This window comes from Callospermophilus lateralis, chromosome 12 (genome assembly GCF_048772815.1).
Source record: "Callospermophilus lateralis isolate mCalLat2 chromosome 12, mCalLat2.hap1, whole genome shotgun sequence".
NCBI classification, from domain to species: domain Eukaryota; kingdom Metazoa; phylum Chordata; class Mammalia; order Rodentia; family Sciuridae; genus Callospermophilus; species Callospermophilus lateralis.
Window position 1 is genome coordinate 65,618,949 of NC_135316.1, and position 24,373 is coordinate 65,643,321.

The 24,373-nt window shown below is 34.9% G+C and overlaps 2 protein-coding genes across 6 annotated transcripts in view; one reads left to right on the top strand and one right to left on the bottom strand.

The window, feature by feature from the left end:
* Elf1 (E74 like ETS transcription factor 1) overlaps nt 1–593 on the bottom strand; it is a 103,068-nt gene extending 102,475 nt beyond the window's left edge. Inside the window, exon 1 of one of the 3 annotated variants that reach the window (XM_076872661.1) lies at nt 17–593. The gene's annotated coding sequence lies outside the window, so the exon portion shown is untranslated. The remainder of the gene's footprint in view (nt 1–16) is intronic. The other 2 variants (XM_076872660.1, XM_076872656.1) reach the window with 2 other exon arrangements.
* On the top strand, nt 134–23,462 carry Wbp4 (WW domain binding protein 4). 3 transcript variants are annotated; one of them, XM_076872662.1, is made up of 10 exons: nt 134–795; nt 1,758–1,830; nt 4,433–4,495; nt 4,581–4,704; nt 8,075–8,242; nt 10,180–10,226; nt 10,709–10,784; nt 13,624–13,814; nt 17,447–17,610; nt 22,947–23,462. In XM_076872662.1, coding segments are annotated over exons 1-10 (1,116 nt in total). In that variant the 5' UTR covers nt 134–793; the 3' UTR covers nt 23,155–23,462. The 3 variants fall into 3 exon arrangements, with proteins under 3 accessions (XP_076728777.1, XP_076728778.1, XP_076728779.1); XM_076872663.1 differs by having other exon boundaries at nt 135–795; nt 1,758–1,801; XM_076872664.1 differs by lacking the exon at nt 134–795 and having other exon boundaries at nt 1,758–1,826.
* The last annotated feature ends 911 nt before the right edge of the window (nt 23,463–24,373 follow it).

Genomic DNA, 24,373 nt, shown 5'->3' on the forward strand with positions numbered 1-24,373 from the left:
TATCGTCGTGACCCACCTGACAAGCGTAAGCGCTGCTACCGCCTTCACTACGCCGTGCACTGCCGCCTCTACTCGAGCGGCTGCCGCCCGCTGCCCACGCGCGCGGGAACGAGCCCGGCCAGAGCGCGCAGCCAGAGCGGGGGAGGGGTGGGGCCGCGCCGCGCGGCGCCACAGGAAAGTTCTAAGGCGAAGCCGAGACTCGCGGGGATCCCAGAACCAACTCTTTCACCTTTCTTTTTTTAACTCCGCCAACGGCCCCCAGCCCACAGGTCCGGGTTGCTCCGTTGGTCAAAGTGCGTGCGGACTAGTTGGCAAAGTTGAGAGCGACGACGTCTCTGGGAACAGCTGTTTGCGTTCAGGGCGGAGGCGGCGTGCAAGCTCCTTGGCCACGAGCCAGCGAGCCTAGAAGGAGAGTGGAAGTTCTGGATCCCAGGGGAGGACAGAGAGCAGATGGGCCGGCGCAGGGGCTTGAAGTTTCTGTGTTTCGGCTCAAGTCCCGTCGCGCTTTCGCTCCTTCTTCGTGACCTCAACTCCTTTATATCGACCCCACCTCTCAAGATTTTAGAGTACCGCCCCTGTAGGGGGAGGGGAGGAGGAGGAGATTTCGAACGCGGACTGAGTCTTCTGGGCACCCGTAGTTGGGAACTGTGGAACGCTGGTCTCAGGGAAGGTGGGAGGTGTCAGAGCTGAGGGTGAGGTTCGTGTGGGCCTCGTAGCTAGCCGGGCCGACTCTCTCGGCTTTGAGTGTCTGTGAGTCGGATCCCCGGCGACGCGCGGAGCGGCAGGCGCAGTCATGTGAGTCGGGTCTCAAGCTCTGAACAACGAGGTGTTGTTTCTCAGGACATCTCTTTCCCTCCGGGTCCCTCCGCTGCCGCCACCCACTCCCGCCCTTCGGGCCGGGGGCGTGACGGACGCGCCCTTAACTCGCTCAGGTCCAGCAGCGGACCTGCAAGGCCGGTTCTTTGGGCGGGGTAGAAGTGCTACCCTTAGGAGCCACCTGAATGCCGCTGCACTGAGTCTAAGCTGGGAGCCTGCGGCCCGTTGAAGTGGCAGGTTGCACTGCAGAAATGGTTGCAGCTTAGGATTCCTTCTTTCTACGTTGTTTCGGGGGTCGCCGGCGCCCTTTCTGGTTCCTTAGCGCTTGAATCCTGGGGTATTGTGAAACTTTGGAGTTGGGCTGCCGCCACCGTTGCAGTCCTCGCTCGCTAGAAGCGGCCAGCCTTAGACAGCATAATGACTTTCTTTTGATCGCATTCTGTGAGATCCCGTTGCTTTTCCAACTCATCCCGAAGCTCAAGAACAAATTGTATTAACTGATACTCTCGAAGGAGCCACATCTTTCCCCAGAGTAGTCTTATACTTGTTTTGGTGAATATGACATTTAAGACATACTTGAGTTTCTGTAGGCCTCCGTTATAGCATCCTCCCAAAAAGTTGGAATGGAACGTAAAGAATAAATATTTTTCTCTTGAGATGTTCCTTATTTCCTCATACTGACGCTAGTAACAAAAAAGGAAAATTTTAAAATTATTTTTCGAAGTAGTTTGTAAGTCCTGTGCCAACTTTTTCTACTCTATTAGACAACAGAATCTCAGTTAATTGCTTCAGCCACATAAGTAATAAAATAGGGAGCTTTGTTAACAAAACGTTCAGTAGCCAACACTTATCTTTCAAACTCCAAAAAAGAGTTTAAAAAAAGTGAATTTTTACCTTTTTAATTTTTGGATGAGCTCACACTTGTTTTCCTTTTTTTTCAGGGCCGACTACTGGAAGTCACAGCCAAAGAAATTCTGTGATTACTGCAAGTGTTGGATAGCAGACAATAGGCCTGTATGATAGTACCACTAACTCTAATAGTATTCATGTGAATAATATTCATGTGAAGTGCTGCTTTTAGATCAAAGTCCATTTCTTTTACATTGCTCTGATAATTCGTAACATCAAAAGATTTCTGTTGTCATATTATTCTGCTTATGAAAGCTATAAACCTTCCTTTTTATCAATTAAATTTGATTATGAAGTCAAATTATTCTGTGGACTTTCAAGAAATGGACATGAGTGGGTAATTTCATCCATGTTTATGAAACATCTATGTTGTAATGGTGGTGCTTATAATGCATACAGAGTGAATGTGGAAAACTCAAAATATAAAAAGATCATTATTGTGCTTTTTCTTGTATATTTCTTGCTCTACATGTAATTAAATATATATGATGCAGAGTTTTAAATTTGAAAGATCATTATTATTCCATCATAAAATATAAAAATAATAACTGTTAAGTGCATTATTATCATCTTATAGTCTAGGAGCAACTTTTGTTTGTTTTGGATATTAGGGATTGAACCCAGAGACACTTATCCTCTGAGCCACATCCTCTGCCCTTTTTATTTTGTATTTTGAGACAAGGTCTGGCTAAGTTTTCTAAGTCCTTCTCTAAGTTGCTGAGGCTGGCTTTGAACTTATCATCCTTCTGCCTGAGCCTACTGAGCCACTGGGATTACAGGCATGTGGCACAGTGCCTCAGCTTTGATCCAACTTTAAGACATAAAAAACACATCACCGATTTTGCCCCCTTTCTGCATATCATAGTATTATGTACCTTCTACATAAAAACCAGAGTATCAAATATACATTCAAATGCTTTTTAATTGACAGAGTTGGACACACAAAAGAATCTTTAACAATGCTGTATTTCTTTAGTATACATTTACATTCTTTAGTATTTTTGGTTGGTTGAGGTTTTTGTTATTGTTTTTCTCTTTTGGTGTATTTGAATACTTTGCCAAAGTTTTTAACTTTTTTTTGAGTTAGACTGTTCTTATAAATAAATGTCATGAATTTTTAAAATCAAATTTCTAAAATTTGATTTCATGCAAATCACAGAAAGTTTCTTCCTTAGAGGCAGTAAAATGAATATTATGAGTTAGCTAGTGTAAATAATCCCTTCCAGTACCGTCTGCATTCATCTTCTTGAATTGCTGACACACACTGATTTAGCCTTTAATTAGAAACAAAATTAATTTAATTTTAATGGTCTTTCAATATTATTATTTATGTGGTATAATCAACTTTAGGAAACCCAGTATAAGAAATAGAGATGATTATTTACAAAGTCACACTTCAAAGAGGAATTCACAGTATTTTAGAATAACTCAGTGTTAATGCATAAGATTTGATAGACAGAACTTGATTTTGCTGAGTTTACCAGGACTTTCTTCCTGCCTACTACCAGATACTTGTAACTGAGGGCGAATTTTTGGTTGTTTAAATAGATAATAGTGCTTACTCTCTGATCCATGTCCCCAACTGTCATTGCACATAGTTTAACTTTTTTTTTTCCACTTTCTTACCTATTCTTTTGTCGTTTCCATGTGTATATAGGTATGGGTTCTTATTCAAGTACGCATAAAAGGTAACATTGTAGATGTAGTGTTTTGGACCATATTTTTTAAAATTGACAATATACTCTGGAGGTCTCTTCAGTTAGAGAATTTGTTTTCTATTATAGCAGCCTGTGGGATTGTACCACGATTTAGTTACAGTGCTGCAGTAAATAACCTCATATATAACCTCATTTTGAACTGAGCATCATTGCAACTGTAATTCCAGTAACTCGGGAAGCTAAGGCAGGAGGATTGCTAGTTCTAGGCCAGCCTCAGTAATTTAGAGAAACCCTATCTTAAGATTAAAAAAAAAAAAAAACGGAAAGAAGTAAGTATGTAGCTCAGTGGTAGAGTGCTCCTGGATTCAATTTCCACTACTCCCCCCCAAAAAACCAAACCATTTTGTACATGTGCAAGCTTATCTATGGAATAAATTCCCAGAAATGGGATTGCTGGGTCAAAAGAGAAATGTATGTATAATTGTGACGAATATTGCCAAATTGTCCTTAATGGAAGTTGCACGTTTTACATCATTATCATATTGTATAAAAATATGTTTATAATTTTAAATGTCTATTTTTCTTAAAATTTTGAGGATTAATAGTGGCTTTAAGGAACATTGTTCTTTATGTCTCTTATTTAATATAACAAATACAACAATAAAATTCTAGAGACTTGATGGTTTTGACATTTGATGTTTGAAGGTGTTTCTTTAATTTTTTTTTTAACCCTTTTGGCTTCGTGGCCTTTTTGAGTCTTTATTATAATCATATTTACAAGATCAGTCATCACTGGTACCTTGTATTTTTCTCCCATTAATATGATCATTCTGTTTTATTTTAAGAACCAAAGGATTTCTAGGTTCAGTTTCTTTTTTTTATCCCAAAAGGGCTAATTTGCCTGAAAATTAATGAGTTTTTATCTTTTTTGCCAGTCATTTTAACTTTAATGTTCTTATTTCTATCCTCACACTTACTATAATGCTTTATTGTGAATTTTATACTGTTCATGTAATTTACCTTTATATTTTCTCTTTCTTATTTTCCAGAGTGTTGAATTTCATGAAAGGGGAAAAAATCATAAGGAAAATGTGGCAAAGAGAATCAGTGAGGTAATTTGGACTGATTCTCTGCTAATTTTTTTGTGCAAATGTCAATTCTTTATCTCACTTTCACTTTTATGTGTATCTTATATAGATTAAACAGAAAAGCCTGGATAAAGCAAAAGAAGAAGAAAAGGCATCAAAGGAGTTTGCTGCAATGGAGGCAGCTGCCCTGAAAGCATACCAAGAGGATTTGAAAAGACTTGGCTTAGAGTCAGGTAAAAAACAGCCTGCATGTTTTAAAGGTAACATCAGAGGTCATGCTGAGAGCTTTTATTGTTTCTGTAAAGAGGTTATGTACCCAGGGTATACTCTCAGTGATTTTATTATGTATCATAGCCCTATTTAGATAGTAGGACTTGGCTTTTGCACTTCTGTTTTACTTTTTTTGCCTCATCTATTAGTGCCTTCCTTCACATCAGCCAATCTACATTTGTGGTTACCTAGTCCTAGCTCTGTTCTAATTGAGTGGTTCATTTCATAGACACCATCAGTTTTTTTAGGTATTCTCGTGATTCAACTAAAAGCACTATTCATTAAAAAATAAACCTTGGGCTGAGGCTGTAGCTCAGTGGCAGAGCACTTGCTTATCATGCGTGAGGCACTAGGTTCGATCCTCAGCAGCACATAAAAATAAAAAAATAAAGGCATTAATTCTGTCCATCTACAACTCAAAAAAATATTTAAAATAAAATCAAAAATAAACCTTGTATTAAAACTACAGTTCATTTTATCCATATGATAAAAACTATGAATCGTATTTGTTTATATGGTTGAATATATGGTGAAATAGCCTTTTTGGACAAATTAACTGACTTTACTACTAGAGGGCATATTATTTTGAAGCTTTCAATATAGCCAAGTTCCAGGTTAAAAACATTATTTAACTAGAATGTGCCTATCTTGTCATTGCTCTAATTTGGGAAGTTTCTGTGAATATTTCTTCCATGACAAATCCATTGTTCATTAATCCAAGCATATAGTAAATCTCAATTATTGATCTTGCATAGTGGTTGGGATAGTCAACATTCAGTAGTATCCTTTAATCTCTACTAAAAACAGGTTTCATTTAAGGTTTTGAGCAAAATACCTATTAATGGGCGTTGCTTTCATTTAAGAAGAACAGTTGTAGTTAGACTTTAAAAGTATTATTGTGGACAATGATAGTTAAGGTGAGGGTGCCATGGTTCCTTTAAGATAAAGCATTTGATAGGAAAAAAGATGTAGGCAGTCCTGGAGAATTAGAGAATAGTAGTTGAAAATGTAACTCTTGGGGCTGGGGATGTGGCTCAAGCGGTAGCGCGCTCGCCTGGCATGCGTGCGGCCCAGGTTCGATCCTCAGCACCACATACAAACAAAGATGTTGTGTCCGCCAAAAACTAAAGAATAAAAAATATTAAAATTCTCTCTCTCTCTCTCTCTCTCTCTCTCACTCACTCTCTCACTCTCTCTTTAAAAAAAGAAAAGAAAAAGAAAAAAAGAAAAATGTAACTCTTTATCAGTTACATGAATTGAGAAATTCCATTATGTTGCCCTTTGCCCAAATAAATCAGCATACTATAAATTAATTGATTTTTTTCTATTGAATATTTTTCATAGCCTTGTTTTCCTAAATAGGATATTTATTTCTTTAAAAGTACAACAATGTAGTTTTAAAAAAAGACAACTTTTAAAAAATTTACTAAATGCTATTAAGATTTCTCTGACATCCTTAGAACTTTTTCTAATTGTACATTTTATGCTATGGTCTGTTTAGAAGTTTTCCTCTCCTCCAATAACAAGTTAAATACATCTTTTCTTTTAAACATTTACAGTTATAAATCATTTTTAGTGATTACAGAATGGTTAGGAACACAAACTTTAGAATCAAACAATTTCTTCTCTCTAATTATATGACCTTGGACTTTTACTAAATTTAAGTAACACTAGTGTACAAATTTCTTATTATAGTAACCATCCATAATAGTGTTTAATAAAAGGTAGCTATCTATACAGTGTATCTAATTTATTTAATTTCTTCATGTTTAACATTTAGATTGCTTACAGTTTTTCACTTTTACAAAGAATGCTACAATATGGATCATTATGCATGCATTTTGCACATTTCTTTTTCTTTGAGCGTTCAATTTCTCAAAGTGAGACAATTTCTCAAAATGAGATTACAATATCAAAGAGTGAGAATATCATATATGTTGTAGCTATTATCCAGAAATGTTGGGCTGATTTACACTTTCACTAAAAATAAAACATTTATTAACGTGTTGGAAATATTGTCCAATCTTTTGGGGAAAAGTAAAGTCATAAAAACTACATATTTTTTCACATCTGTGTAAGTACCTGATAGATCAGACTAGTACTGGATTTGATCATTCTTTACAGTACTTACTGATCTCCTACAAAAATTAATTATATTTGAGTATTAGTGAAGGTAAATGTTATTCTCTGAGTTGCTTTTGTGCATTCTTGTTAGAATGTTTGATTTGTAAGGAATCTTTGTTAGGCATTAATTAATTTTATTTTTTTAAGAATGATGTGATTCTTTTATACCTTTATTTTATTTATTTATTTTTATGTGGTGCTGAGGATCGAACCCAGCACCTTGCACATGCTAGGCAAGCGCTCTACCACTGAGCTACAACCCAGCCCATGCATTAATTCTTATATTCGTTGTATTTTCTCATTTGTCTTTTGTGAAAAAAAACATATATTTGATTTTTTGTTTTTATTTTTGCCATACACAATGTCTTAATTTTTATGTGGTTGGATTTAACATTATTTTACTTTGTCTGTATGTGGTTTTGTTTTGTTTTATTTTGGGTACTGGGGATTGAACCAGAGACACTTTACCACTAAGCCACATCCCCAGCCCTTTTTATTTTTTACTTTGAAATAGATTTTTACTAAATTGCTTAGGGCCTCACTATGTTGCTGAGGCTGGCCTTGAACTTGTGATCCTCTGGCCCCAGCCTCCAGAGTCATTGGGATTACAGCCATGCACCACCATCCTCAGCATGTGTGTTTTTTAACTTCATGTTCTTTTAGTAAAGTATTTTTGGTCTGATATTTATTTTTATGTAAAAGAGTGGAGAATAACTTTTACTTTATTTTATATTGTTGTTGTTTAAAAATTAACCAGTTATTCTAACATCTTCTATTATATGATCTTTTTCCTTTTAATAAAATATATCAGGAATTTGGAGTTAGCTCTATATCTGAACCATTCTGTTTCAATCATATCTTTGCCTGTTTCTGTATCATTTGACACTGCTGGATCCTCTAACATTTCACCTCAGTGCTGGGGATCAAACCCAGGACCTTAAATATGCGCCAGGCACTTAAGACTGAGCTACATTCCCAGTCTTGGATCTTTTTTTTTAACCATAGTTGTAGAATAAGTTTTAATATAAGGTTGTACTAAATTCCCCTTACCACTTTTTTTAAATTTTTCAGTGTGTTCTTGCATGATTATTTTTCCAAATCTTGTCAAACTTTTGATTAAAATAACATTATTAATATTTTGTGAAAGAAAAAAAAAGTGAGGTTACTTGACAACTTTGCCTTTCTCTCATCCTTTTTTTTTTTTTTTAGAAATTTCAGAGCCAACCATATCACCAGTAACCCCCACTATTCCACCCACCTCTGCATCAAATCAACAGAAAGAAAAGAAGAAGAAAAAAAAAGATCCTTCAAAGGGTAGATGGGTAGAAGGCATAACCTCTGAGGGTTATCATTATTATTATGATCTCATCACAGGAGGTAAGTCATTTAAGCATAGAACTAGTAGAAAATAGTTCCATTGGAACAAATAGTTTATTTTGTGTTAGGATTTTTATTTAATATTGGAACATTTTAAACAGTGAAAGACTATAACTTATTTTAGCCAAAAGGTTTTAAAAATTATGTGCCCTTTAAAAAAGTACCTTTCTCATTGTGACTCAATGTCATACTTAAGGTTTTAATAACTTTATATCTTCTCAGAAAAATTTTCTGAAAATATGAACTACACGGAAATAAGACTTTTTAATTCATTTTACAAATTGCAAGGTTCTTGAAAGGAAATGTTAAGATTTTCTAGCCAAAAGCAGTCTGGGAGCCAGAAACTGGTTTCTTTTTTTGTGTACTTGTCTTGATTGATGTAGTAAACTCCCCCATTCATATTAATGTCAGTTAGCAATTTCAAATGAAATACATAATGGTGTTTTTCAGTAGGAATATCAAAAACATCTTTTTATTTTCCTTAAAAACTAAATATATTTGGGATTTTTCCTTTATATAAATTCTAGGAAAAATAACTTTATTTTATTATCCAGAAACAAAATTTAGTGACAGAAATAAATTTTGATTCCAGGAGGAACTTCCAAGTGTAGTAGTAAAGATTATATGGTATCTCAAAATAATGACTAATTAATTGTGATTATAAGGATGTGAGAGATTATCACAGGAATTACTTTTGAGCTAATCTTGGGACATCAAGAATGGTGTCTTGCCATTTGTATCCCTACCACTTAACACAGTGCTTGCCTGGCAAAGTGCAAATATTCCATAAGTATTTTGAATGAATCCAAAGATTTCAATAGATTAAGAGGGTACAGCATTTCAACAAATGGAACAATATAAACTTTAAAAAAATTGAAAGTTTTAAGGCATAGAGAGTCTTTTGGCAGAGGTAAAACATTCATGTGGCAATTTTCAGTGGCTAATTGATAATTAGAATCTGAGTTAAGGAGCTAAATTGAGTTTGGGGTTGTAGATAACATATTTACTTTTAGGAGTATATGAAATTACAAACAATGGAACAAAAAGTAAAAACATATATATATATATATATATATGATTAGTATATATATTAAAGGAATGGATTGAAGAAAAGCCAGCAAAAAAGTTCAGAATGATCAGGAAGGTTTGGAAATGAGATTAAAAAAAAGTTAATAATGAAAAAAAATTTGAAGTGACGATGTTGTCATAATTATGATTAGAATCATAATCAGTTTGGGACTACATAGAAATGGTGATAACAGTAATAATAATAGGTAATAATTTATACTGAGGCTTAAGTGAAATAAATAGTGTACAGCAATAAAGATTTCCCTAAATAATTAAATTCTAGGGATGAGTAGTCTTTCTCAGATTTACTTAAAAACATGTTATTCATTCTTTTCTCCCTTCTAGGGTATCATTTCTTCACCTTTCTACTTTATATACTCTTGCCCTCAGTAATATTTGTCTTTAATTCTTTACTTCATCTTTTCCTCTTTCAAGTCACTGTTCATTCCACCGTCTCCCTTGCCCTAAGATAACAAAAAGCTATTCTCTTTCTAACCCAATCCTAAATTCCATGAAATCTTTGAAAGAAGTCTTATGTAGTTCTAATACATCCTATGCAAGTTCCATGGGAATTCATGTCAGAGAGCCATCTCGTGAAGATAAAACATTCTAGTAACTTCTGATCTAGTAAATTCTGATCCTTTGATTTGTCATTTCTTCTTGGTTACATAACACATATATTCTTTTGCATAATGTTGCTGGCATGTATGGGGCTTTTTTTTACATTTCAATTATGTTTTAAACTGTATTTCTATAGTGTTTTATACACAATGACTAGTTTGTAAATTTTTGCCAAATTAAATTCTTTGGAGTTTTTTTTTTTTTTTTAAGCAAAAAGATTTTATAAATGCAATATATTTTGTTTTAAGCATCTCAGTGGGAGAAACCTGAAGGATTTCATGGAAACTTAAAAAAGGTAATGGAAGCACATTCATAGTGTTTTTGCTTATTCTTTAAAGTGATTGACTTCTGGGGCTTTTACAGAGTTTTATTAAGCAAATTTTACTTCCAAATAAGCCTGCTACCCCAATCCCCACCTCCAACTTTGTTCCTTTCTTCCTGTAATCCTTTAAGTTAGAAGGCTGGGTGGAAATGAAACTGTTGTCTATTCAGAAACCCCATGCAGGGTGAATATTAATAGTTGTTTGCAGTTGGTTATCATTCACATGTCCTTGTCCCCTGAGAGGAATTCCTGGCTTTCAGAGGTGAGACATTCTCTCAATTTGATTCATGATTAGCCAAAAATCAAACTTCCTGGCCATCAGGGTTATCACTATACCTAACTTCCAGGTGTCGGGTGAAAAGGGAAAAGTGGCTAAATCTACCTTAATAATGCAATATATAACTATTGTCATCATTATCTTCAATTTATTCTGTTTTTTCCCCCCATCCTATTAGACAGCAGTGAAGGCCATTTGGGTAGAAGGTTTAAGTGAAGATGGTTTTAGCTATTATTATAATACTGAAACAGGAGGTAAGAATTATCTTTGATTTTTCTTTTTTTTTTAATTGTTTTTTAGTTCTTAATGGGACTTTATTTTATTCATTTATTTATATGCGGTGCTGAGAATTGAACCCAGTGCTTCACACATGCAAGGCAAGGACTCTACTACTGAGGTAGAACCCCAGCCCTCTTTGATTTTCTTAACTGTCTAAATTGTACCTAAAACTGCTTGTTAGTCTGCTAAAGTTCATCTGAACTTGGGATTTTAGTATGTAATAAACATTTCCATAGAAAGCCTGTATTGCTTTTCGTAATTTAAAGACATTAGTACAGCTGGGCGCAGTGATGCATGTATGTAATATCCCAGCGGCTCTAGAGGCTGAGGCAGGAGGATAAAAGCCTCAATAAATTAGCGAGACTCTTAGCAACTCAGTGAGACCCTGTCTCTATAAATAAAATATAAAAAAGGACTGAGAATGTGGCTCAGTGGTTGAGTGCCCTGGGTTCAATCCTCAGTACCAAAAAATAATAATAATAATAATAACATTAGTACAGTAGAAAAGCAAAAAGATTTCTACTTGTAATATATTGTTCAGTGTATTAATGTTATTCTCAACTGATATGTCATTTGCAAATTTAATAATTTTTACTCTAAAATTACTGGGTTTTGTTATGATTTTAGAAATATGATAATTTCTATGGAAAGTACCTTAGAGATCGCCAATGTTCAATTTTCTTTTCTTTGTTTTTGTTTTTGTATGTGTTTGGGCATTAGAGATTATACCCAGGATTTTATGTTTGTTCTATCATAGCGCTATAGTGCACACCTGCACACCTCCCCCCAGCACTTGAACTTTCTTTTTCCTTTTTTAAAAAATAAAACAAGTTATTTTAGCAGTGGCTAAAATTGTCACATTTTCACTTTGTCTAATGTTTCAGTTGTATAAATATTTATAAAACATGCATAATTACTGTCATCTAAATTTTTCAAATTTATTTCATAAAACTTCAAGTAATTAATTACACTTGGGCCTACTACAGTTAAACTTATCAGTTTGGCTATGGCTTTGATGTAACTTTGAAGGGGTTTTTTATTTTTTAATTTCTACTATTCAAAGACTTCTATATAGCATTAAATCTTTTAGTGAAAAATAGCCCTTTTAACCCTTAAACAGATAGCAAGCAAGCCTGCCCAGTTATAGCAGTGTTTCTATCCAAGTAAAGTGCTAACTTTTTATAGAGATAAAACAAAGAGTGATATAATATGGCTTTAGAATTAGACAGATCTAAGCTCAATGAACAACTTCTTCCTTTACCAGTGATGTGTTAGTGAGCCTGTCATTGAGCCTATAGTCACTCTTCAGTAAAAATAGATGGTCATAGTATATACTCCATGGAGTCATTAAGATTAGATACCTATAAAGTTCCCAAAACAGTGCCTGGAACATAGGAAGTGCTTAGTAAATTATTTCTTGATAGTTCTTTTTGTTATTTGTATGAAATATAGATAAAGGAAAGTATTTACGAGGCTATTCATACTGATTTGCCCTAAATGATTTCAGCTTATACTTGGAGCATTGATTGTTAATAGCAGGCCTTTCAGCTTTAAAACTATCTCAGTTGGACAGTGAATTGAATAATCACTTAAACTAAAAATAGAGAATATTTTCAAGACAATGAGAAATGTTTTCATTTTACTAAAAGCCTAGTGAACCACTAGATGGCAGTGGAGCTGAATCGATTGAAGTCCTCCTCCCACTATCAAAGTGACAGATTATATCCAATCATATCTTCATAATCATATCAGAATGATTTTAGGACTGAGGCTATAGCTCAGTGTCAGAGCGCTTGCCTAGCATGTGTGAGGCACTGTGTTCAATCCTTAGCATCACATAAAAATGAAACAAATAAAATAAAGGCATGATGTCCATCTACAACTACAAAAAAAAAAATTTTAATTTTTTTTTTTTTTTTGTGAAAATTCCAGGAAATCTTTATGATAAGTAAATTTCAGGGAATCTCACATATGTTCCTTATTAGTATGTTTCCTAAAATTGTTATTGGATAAATTGTGAGTCCATAAAAGGATCACCCACTTTTTTTTTAATCTTTTATTGATTTTATTTTTTTAAATACACAACAGCAGTGGAATGCATTACAATTCTTATTACATATATAGAACACAATTTTTCATATCTCTGTATATAAAGTATGTTCATGCCAATTTATGCCTTTATACATGTATTTTAGTGTTTTTTGCATTAAAATTCTTAATACACATATATACCACAATTTTTTATATTCTGTTTGTATATAAAGTAGATTGACACCCAATTCAAGTCTTCATACATTTGTATAATGATGTCCATCACATTCCCCCATCCTTGCTAATCCCCTACCCCCTTCCTTTCCCTCCCACCCCTCTTCCCTATCTAGAATTCATCTAATCCTCCAATGCTCTTCCTCCGTACCCCACTATGAGTCAACCTCCTTATATCAGAGAAAACATTCAGCATTTGTTTTGGGGGGATTGGCTAACTTCATTTAGCATTATCTTCTCCAAAGCCATCCGTTTACTTGCAAATGCCGTGATTTGGGGATCACCCACTTTTTAAGCCTCCCTTTGCTTTGGAATTGTAGATGTAATTTACATCTAATAAATACCAAGTTGTTTGAAATTCGTTTGTGAAAGATACAAAAGCAAGATGTTTGGAAACTCTTTATTTTAAAACTTCTCAATCAAATAGTAATGTGAAATAGATGCAATGTTGTCATTTAATAATTGTAAATAATAGAAATTATTATAATGGAATTACTTCCAAGTAGAATTGGTTACTAAATAACACTAGTGCTAAAATGTGTTGAGCAGAATCCAAATGGGAAAAACCTGATGATTTCATTCCACATACTGGAGATATGCTTTCTAGTAAAATTGATGAAAAGTCACTTGGCACCGTAGAAGACTCCAAATCATCAGATTCACCCAGTGATTCTGATGGGGAAAAGGAAGCAGAAGAAAAGGTTTCCACAGAAAAAAAAAAGCTAATAATAAAGTTTAAGGTAGGTTCTTGATTTAATCTTCACAGAATTTTATCAGTTTATAAGAAAGTTCCACAGTTTTTTTTTCAGTATTTGGATATAAGATAGAAATAGAGCTAAGATAGCTGGGGATGTGGCTCAAGCGGTAGCACGCTCGCCTGGCATGCGTGTGGCCCGGATTTGATCCTCAGCACCACATACAAACAAAGATGTTGTGTCTGCCAAAAACTTTAAAAAAAAAAATGTAGAAATAGAGCTAAGATATATTGGTAGTTCTCCCTTCCAGTCCTTGATTTTGCTTGCTTTATGTGGTCTCATTTACCCATATTCGACCAAGGTCTGAAAATAGTAAATGGAACATTCCAGAAATAACAATACATCAGTTTTAAATTGTATGACATTCTGAGTGATGTGATGAAATTATCATATGCTATTGTCAGACACAATATCTTTATTTTAATGTGGTGCTAAGGATCGAACCCAGGGCCTTGCACATACTAGGTGAGCGCTCCACCACTAAGCCACAATCCCAGCCCCTACTGTATTGTTTTTAACTCTTTCTATGCCTAATTTATTAATTGAACTTTATCATAGGAATGTATATATAGGGGAAAACCACAGAATATAAGGTTCAGCACTATCCATGCTTTTAGGTATCCACTGGGGATTTTAGAATATATCCCCCAAAATAAGGTGAGGCTACTGTATTTTGGTAACTGGATAAATGGCTATAATACCTATTGGAGAACAAAATTTTTAAGTTTATTTGAGACCTTCTAAGTTTAATAAGCCTCTGTAACATTCAAAGAGCTGTCAAAATAGCCTAGTCTGTATGTCTGGACTAGAAATACTATTTGAATATTATTAGCATATTGGTGATACTATAAATCTCAGAGTAGATGAATAACTAATTTAGTCACTAGGTGACTAAAGCACAGTGAAGGCCAATATCATTGGTTTTGAGACCCATAAAACAGGTCAGAATATTTTAAAGTTTTCTTTGTTAATAAAAGGAGTTTGAATAGAGAGAGATTAGTGCCGTTTGCCAGCATCATCAGTGAATATAGAGTAGTCACCTGAAGTCATTTTATCATGTAAAGAATAATGGAGAGAATAGTATAGACAGTGGTGGGTGTGATCCTCAGAGGAGATCTTAATTGTGTAAGAATCAAAGTATAAAGTATCATGGCCTCCTTTTTCGCATACTAGAAATGAAATCCAGGGTGCTTTACCACTGAGCTACATTCCCAACACCTTTTTATTTACGACGGGGTCTTACTAAGTTGCCCAGGCTGGCCTCATAGTTGGTATCCTCCTGCCTCAGACTCTCAAGTTGCTGGTATTACAGGCATGCGCCACACACCAGCTATCATGACCTTTTATGCTTCAGTAAAAATTATTTTTTAAGAGAGTCATGGTAGAAATAAATAAATAAAATAAAGATACTGTGTCCATTTACAACTAAAAAATATTTTTTAAAAAGGAGGGAAGCTGCGGTTGTAGATCAGTGGTAGAGAGCTTGCCCTGTACGCATGAGGCACTGGATTCAATTCTCAGCATCACATAAAAATAAATAAAGATATTGTGTTCATTTACAACTAAAAAAAAAGAGAGAAAGAGAGTCATGGCCTGCAAGCAGTCAGAATTGCTAAGAAAAGTGGACACTGCATCCTAGTCCTATAATACCAACCTTATGAAGAGATGGGTTGACATCCTTTCAAAGAATTGCAAAGGAAACAGTGTCCCAGGCCAGTAACTCATAGCTGTACAGTTTGCAAAGAGGATTAAATCAGTACATGATCCACTTGCTAAACTAAGTTACAGAGGTGTGTTATCCCGATGAAGGGATGCCATAAAGTACCATCCCTATCCAGGGGCATCTGTGGGAATTGCTTCTACCCCAATGAGGTATCTTTCTAATTCATACATAGTTGCTAGTTATACAGGCCAGTGAGGTTCTGGCAGTATCCTCAGAGTGAAGATGATTTTCAGTTAAATCTTAACAAGTTGAAGGAGTTCTCTAAATAGACATAGCTATAGAAGAGTCTGATTACATAGCATCAAATTCAAATGGAGAACAATATAAAGGGAGATCACTGTTGGATATGTAAGCTAGGTAAGAAAGCAGAAAAGAGAGACGTAATATGTTAGACATAATGGAAAACCTTCTTGAATGTTATGGTTTAGATCTAGAATGTCCCCCAAGAGCTGCTGTGCTGGGCATTGCAGCAGTGTTCAGAGGTAAAATGAGTGGACCATGAGGGCTCTAACCTTATCGGTGGATTAATCCACTTAATGGATTATTAGTTTGAATGAGAATGAGCCTAAACTGAAACTGGTCTAGGTGTCTGTCAGTATATCAATGGATAAAAAAAATGTGGGCCGTGTGTGTGTGTGTGTGTGTGTGTGTGTATAGTGGAGTTTTATTCAGCCATTAAAAAGAATGAAGTTATGTTATTTGCAGGAAAATGGATGGAACTTGAGAACATATTAAGCAAAACAAGGCAGGGGCTGGGGATGTGGCTCAAGTGGTAGCGCGCTCGCCTGGCATGCATGCGGCCCGGGTTCGATTCTCAGCACCACGTACAAAGATGTTGTGTCCGCCGATAACTAAAAAATAAATATTAAAAAAATTCTCTCTCTCTCATCTCTCACTCTCTCTTTAAAAAAAAAAAAAAAACAAGGCAAACTCAGGAAGTCAAAGGTTATCTGTTTTCTCTCATGTGGAAGCTGGAGAGGAAAAGACGGGGCAGGGATTTCATGAAAATTAAAGAAAGATCAGTAGAGTAGAGGGAAGGAACCATGGGGAGGGAGAAGTAGAGGAAAAGGGGAAGTACAAGGGAATGATAGTAGCCAAATTATATTGTAATACTGTGTGCATGTATGAATATGTAAAAACAAATCTCACCATTATACAGAATTATAATGCACCAATAAAAAAACATGAAAAAATAAAAATAGAAAAATAATATAATTTGAATACACTTACTGAGAGGTGGTGAATACTATACACAGGTGGGACATGACTGGAGGAAGTAGGTCACAAGGGGCATAGCCATGGGGACTATATCTGTCCTTTGCACTTTTCTCTGTGTCTCTGTTTCCCAACTGGTATGAGCTCTGCAGATTTCCTCCACCATGCCCTCCTGTCATGTTATTTCTGCCTTGGAGCCAGCCAACCATAGACTGACCCTCTGAAACCATAAGCCGTCTTTCCTTCTCTAAGTTCCTTTTTTTTAAACAAGGGATTGAATCCAGAGGCATTTAACCACTGACCCACATCCCCAGCCCTTTTTTATATTTTACTTAGAGACAGGGTCTCACTGAGTTGCTTAGAGCCTCACTAAATTACTGCGGCTGGCTTTGGACTTGCAATCCTCCTGCCTCAGCCTCCCGAATCTCTGGGATTACAGGCATTCACCACCATGTCCAGCCCTTCTCTAAGTTCTTGCCATGTATTTTGGTCACAGTAATGAAAAACTAATACATCAGGCATTAAAGTTCTCCCATGTATTATGTACAAATTAAACTATTAAGTGAGATCTAATATATTATTAAGGGTAAATCTGTAAGATGACTTTTAAAAGAAGTTAACTTTTGATTTGTGATAACAGTTTTACTTGAAGTGTTGTTTCTTGACTGTTACATTTCAGGAAAAAAATAAAAAGAGTAATGAAGGAGCTGACCCAGAAATGCAGAAGGAAAAAAGTATCCCAAAACAGAATTCATCAGGTCCAAATGAAGAAAAACCCAAAACTCTTAAAAAGCCAAATCCATACGGGGAATGGAAAGAAATTAAACAAGAAGTCAAATCTCAGTAAGTACTTAAAACCTTAATCCCACTGTTATTACAAGTATTGCATATTCCAGTACAATATACATGTATTGCAACCATTAATTTCAAGGGTACTCTTCTTATTAAAAGTGTAGCCCAGGAACTGGGGGTGTAGCTCAATGGTAGAGCACTTGCCTTGCATGCATAAGACCCTGAGTTCAATCCCTGGCACCAAAAAAAAAAAAAAACACTAAAAAGTATAGAGTAGCTCATTTCTTTATTTCTAGAGTGGTTTTTATTTTTAAATGTAAGGTACTGGTTACTTTTAAAAGGAAGGTAAGGATTGTTTTAATTCTTACCAAAACATGCATGACATTTCTGTTGACCAACTCACACATGTACATGTGCACATTCTCACATTCACCATCATTTTTTTGAGGAATAAATATGTTCATATTCAATAAATGCTTTGCAAGATGCTTTACATATATCATAGGATATATCTAAAGGCAAGAAAAAAGTTTTTGCTTTGTTATTCTCTTGAAAGTAGCTTACTACACTTCAGAATTATAAAGCAGATATTCGATAAACAGACCAGTTCATTATCAGTTAAACAAAATCATAGTAAAGTTTTACATTATTAGTTTATTTATTCAAATAAGTTATTTTCTTAGGAATATTTATACCATGAAAGAAAGATGTCACTACCAGTTTCACATTTAGTCTTTCTGCAATGCTTAAAGGAAACTTCAGGTTTAAAAAAAAAAAAAAAGTATCTACATGCATAAAGGAGTATTCTTCAAAGCCTCAGTGCTTTCAAATAATAATGTAAGATGGTTTCTTTATGTATACTTTTACAGCTAAATGATTGTTAAAGTTATATTTTTTTTTTAAGAGACAGAATTTTTTAATATTTATTTTTTAGTTTTCGGCGGATACAACATCTTTATTTGTATGTGGTGCTGAGGATCGAACCTGGGCCACACGAACACCAGGCGAGCGCGCTACCGCTTGATCCACATCCCCAGCCCTTAAAGTTATATTTTAATGAAAAGATATTTTTCAAAAGATAGAGTTATATGAGTATTGGACAGTTCTATATACTCATCTTAGAATTGATTCCTTAAGTATGATATAATATAATACAGCTTAGGATTGCTGTGAAAATGTTATTATGAAATTGTTCAAGTTGTATTTATAGTACTTTTTTTTTTTTCCTCCCTGTACAGGAGGATTAAAACCAGGTGCACTCTACCATTGAGCTACATTCCCAGCCCTTTTTATTTTGAGATAGTGTCTCGCTAAGTTGCCCAGACCTGTCTCAAACTTGTGATACTCCTGCCTCAACTTCTCAAATTGTATTACTAAATGAAATATTAGGAAATATGTGCTGAATGCTACATAGTTTCAGTTACCATGATAAGCATAATGATTCTATATATATTAAGGTTACAGAAATAATAGACTGCTCCATTACTTCAGCTCTTATTTGACTTAAAATAGAAGATGGTCCTACATCGGTACTTCCAAGTTGAGATTTTTTTTTTTGTTTTACTTGTGATGAATATATGCTGAAATCATTCTTATTAAATCTTAGCCTAGTCAGATAGTTTAATATATAATGGATTATGGCCAACTTCATAAATAGGTCAACCTAGTTTTTTTTAAAGGGGGTTCCTACCCCAAATTAAAGCATGCATATTTACAGTAGTTTTTTTGTTATTGGTTTTTGGTATTAGGGATTTAATCCAGGGGTGCTTTACCACTAAGCCGCATTCGTAGCCCTGTTTTTTATTTTGAGACAGGTTCTCACCAAGTTGCCCAGGATCTCGGTAAGTTACTAAGGCTGACCTTGAACTTGTGCTCCTCCTGCCTCAGTCTCCCAAGTCACTGGGATTACAGGAATTCACACCACATCCAGCTGAATGTTGTAGGAAATTTTGAAAATTAAGTATATAAAAATAATTTATTATTCAGTTACCCAGAAATAATACTAACATTTTAAAATATTTTTTTCAGTATGTTTTCTCATTTTACATTATTAATATTTTCCTATTAAAGTTTTATAAACACTATTTCAACCTTGATTTTACTCAGCCATTCTTTTTGTTGGGCATTTATTTATCCTTTCTTTTTTTGTACCAGGGATTGAACCCAGAGGCACTTAACTATTGAGCCACATCCTCAACTCTTTGTATTTTTTATTTTGAGACAGGGTCTTGCTAAGTTGCTTAAGACTTCAGTAAGTTGCTGAGGCTGGCTTTCAACTTGTGATCTTCCTGTCTTGGCCTCCTGAGCTGCTGGAATTACAGGCATGCAACACCATGCCTGGCCCATTTTTTATTTTTATAATGAACTCATTATTATATGGATATCTTTCTCTGTACACGTATCTGACAACCTAGAAGTGGAAAATCTGTGTAACAGTTACATTTTTAAATCTGTGGCACTGGGATTGAACCCAGGGTTATTCTACCCCTAACTGCATCTTCACTCTCTTTATTTTTTATTTTGAGACAGGGTCTTCCTAAATTGCCTAGGCTGGCCTCAAATTTTCAGTCCTGCCTCAGCCTCCGGAGTCACTGAGATTATAGGCATGCACCACCACACATGGCTGTGAACATTTTAAAATCTTAATACACAGAGTCCACTTATTTTCCAGAAAGAGTATACTGATACTCCATTAGCAGTTTCTGAAAGTTCCTATCCCACTGGATTTTAAATAATTTCTAATTTGGCAAAACATACCTTATTTTAACTTTTCTTTACTGATAAGGTTGAAAATTTTTTTCATATATTTGTCAGCGCATCCCCTCATCAGTCTTGGAGGAGTCAGTATAACATTATGATCTACTGAGATAAATGTTCTTCAAGTTTTATATTATACAGAATGGTTTTTTTTTTCTGAACTATCATTACGATTTTGAAATTTTATCTTTGTCCTTATATTCTTGTTTGTTTTGCTTTTGCAATCCTAGCAAATTTCCTAACTTATTCTTACATTTACAACTGTTACAACAGCTCTAGACCTAGACCTGTATTTGTATCCACGTTTGTAAGATCTCTAGTCCGGGCAAGGTGGCACATGTCTGTAAATCCCAGCAGCTTGGGAGGCTGAGGCAAGAGGACCATGAGTTCAAAGCCAGTCTCAGCAACTTAGCAAGACCCAAGGAACTCAGAGAGAGACCCTGTCTCTAAATAAAATAAAAAAGAAAAAGGGCTGGGAATGTCGCTTAGTGGGTAAGTGCCCCTGGGTTCAATTTTCAGTTTAAAAAAAAAAAAAAAAAACTCTCAATACTTGTCTTCATAGCTCTTTCTGCATCATCTAAATGTGGAAGAAGAAAATTTGTTATCCTGTCTTTTTGTTTAAGATCATTGAACTGAATAGCATTTGTTAAAATTTTTAAGTCTTATTAAACAACCTAAAAAAATCACATTACCTCTAAACTGCAATTATCAGAATTGATGAGGGCTCACAATTTTCATTTTATTGTTTTTGTTGTAGAAGTATATATAATGTACTCCAGTTTTCTTTTCATTTGCAAATGACAGAATTTTACGTATGTCTGGAAGAAGTTTCAAGTGTAGCTGGGGATAGGGGCTTGAATAAAATGATCAGGACACTGTCTGTCTCTATTACCGCTCTGCTTTCCTTTGAATTGACCCCTCTCCAGGCAGGCTCTTCCCACCTGATGGCAAAGCTTTAAGTTTATGTCATACTTATGTAAAGTATCCCAGCAAAAATAGAGTGTTTTTGTTGGCAGTTCCTGAATTTGTCCTACATAACTTTTATCATGTACACAGTACCCATTCCTGAGCTAACCACTGAGTGGACATGAACTGAACTCAGAATTCATAAACTTAGAAAGACGGAAAAGTAGTTCCCCAAAATACAAGTAATAATAATAATAAAGAGAGTTGTAGTACTAGAAAAATGGAAATGAGGCCTTAGAAGAGTCAAAATAATTGTTTCTACTCCAAGTGCCTAGTGTAGTATGTGGCACATAGTAGACATTCAGAATATTTTAGCTTTCCCTGTGTTCTAATTTTTAAGTTGTTAAATATTTTTGTTTTCTCCTTCTTTTAATTTTTATTTTTTGGTACCAGGGATTAAACCCAGAGGTGCTTAACCACTGAGCAACATCCCCAGGCTTTTTTATATTTTATTTTTATTTTTTTTTTATTTATTTTTTTTTTATATTTTATTTAGAGACAGGGTCTAACTGAGTTGCTCAGGGCCTCAATAAATTGCTGAGGCTGCCTTTGAACTGGAGATCCTCCTGCCTCAGCCCGCTGAGTCACTGGGATTACAGGTGTGTGCCACAGTACCCAGCTCTCCTTTTTTAATAAAATTTGCCAAAGGATTTTTTGTTTATCCTCAATAAACCAGCTCTTAAATTTAATTATTATACTTTGTTTCTTTATTTCTTGTTTTTATCATTTTCTTGCTCTGACTTTTCTTAGGTTTCCTGTTTTTCTTACTCTCTTCGGATGAACACTTAGAATATTGACAAGAGATGAAAGAGGGTCTGTTCTTGTTTCCTAATGAAAAGTTAAAGCAATTGATTTGTCTCTAAATGTAATTCTGCCCATAAACCCCATAAACTTGGAATGAACTGTCCTTGATGTCATCATTTTTGAAATAGTTTTTAATATAGTGTTTCTGCATAATTTTTGAATTGGTGGTTTTTCAGGTAGATGGGAAGCCTTTTTGGTTCTCCCCCCCCCCCAACTTTTATTGCAGTATGTCTCAGTATAACCTTTACAGTTTTTGCATGTTGAATTTGGAAATGATTCTGGTTTTGTGGAGGTACTTATATCATTGTTTTTTGTAACTGTTCCAGTAATTCAAAAAGATTCTGTAATGTTCTATAGTATACTGTACTTGTAGTCAGGACCAATCAACTGATTATTTATACAAACCATGTGGATGGTTGAAGAACTAGGTTTTTAGAAAAGGGGTCCTAGGCAAACAGCCACACTGTCTTCTGTGTTAGGATATCAAGATTCCATGATTTTCATCTTCTGTATAATCCTTCAAAGTCTTTTTTAATTATGGCAAAATCAGTTTCCATAAATACCTCTCCCTTATGTATCTACTGGTACTGTATATCTTATGTAAGCACGGGCATTTTCTGTAGTAGAAATGAAAGACTAATAACTGAGACTTTTTGTAGGAAAAAAGTTGATGTTCCACTTGATAAGAATTCAATCTCTTAAATAAAATTGTAAAGTCTGTATTTTAAAAGTTTACTACTTCAAAATGACCACCTTCTAACTTTTCACCATTAGTCATCATTAGGTGATCTGGGGGCTTTGGTGGCAAACATTTGTCTTATTCTGTCAAATAATGGTTGTATTTTTGCTTTATGTTTCAGTGAAGAGGTAGATTTGGAACTTCCAAGCCCTGAAAATGAATATGTGTCAACTTCAGAAGGTGATATTGGGGAACCCAAAGTGGTATTTAAAGAAAAAACAGTTACTTCTCTTGGAGTTGCAGCAGATGGTGTGGCCCCAGTTTTCAAAAAGAGAAGAATCGAAAATGGAAAATCTAGAAATTTAAGGCAACGAGGTGATGATCAATAATTATAAAAGCATTTTATATGTGTGTTTTGGACAGAATGGAGACTTACTCTTCTTAAAGCTTCTCTGTGCTTGTTGTTGTACACTGATGCTAAAATTGACTTATTCTAAATGTATTTTATGTGAATTAAAATAATAAATCTTTTTTTATGTGAAATTTATTTTTGTTCCTAAAATGGAAACCTACCATGTTGCATTGTAATACAGTGTATTATGTTGGGTGTCTAAAAATTGTTAATTATGCCATCATTTAAGATGCTATGTATCTGTTATTTAAAACATGGAAATATAAGATAAAACCTTTATTCTTATTCATCTGGACATACTTCTTCTGCATTGAAAATGCATTGTGTTTGCAAACTCATATTAACTGTTACCTAAGAAATAAGAATCAAGCCATATAAGAGAAGATTCAGAGCCCAGTAACAATTCAGTTCCAAGGATCCTTTAGAAGGCTGATGTAAAAAATGTATGTATATTGGCATACCATACTCAATTTAAGGATAAAGGCTCAAACCAGGAGCCTCTTGGGTACTTCATATATAGAACTTGAAGTAGAGCAAAAACTAGACCAAAAATAAAAATATGTATTTGCCCCCAGTTCAGTTCAAGGCAACAAATATTACTTAAGCATTTTAACTTTGAGCTCTAGGCATTATTCCAAGAACTTGGGATATAAAATAGATAAAAGAAACACATCCCAATTCTAAGGTAGTTCACATTCTAGAATAGTTTTTTTTTTTTTTTTTTTTTTTCCCAGTCATGCCATCTAGCAACCTTATAAATGTACTGGAAAATATTTTTTAAGGTTTATTTAAAGCTGTGTAGAGCCAGACATGGTGGTGCACGCTTTTAATCCCAGTGGCTTAGGAGGCTGAGGCAGGAGAATCACAAGTTCAAAGCCAGCCTCAGCAACTTAGCGAGGCAGTAAGTAACTCAGAGAGACCCTGTCTAAAAATAAAATATAAAAAAGGGCTGGGATGTGGCTCAGTGGTTGAGTGCCCCTGGATTTACTCCCCAGTACCCAAAAAAATTTAAAAAGTGTGTAGATAAAGATTTGAACTAAAATAGTAAGGTCTCTGACTTTAGTAATAAAAGTTTTTAGCGTTCACTTAGACATACTACAAATCCCCATTTTCTGGTTAAATTTCTTAATTTAACCTATTTGAAGTCGGTACCTCTCTTTAGTGCTTCTAATTCTTTAAATTTTATTTTTCATAAA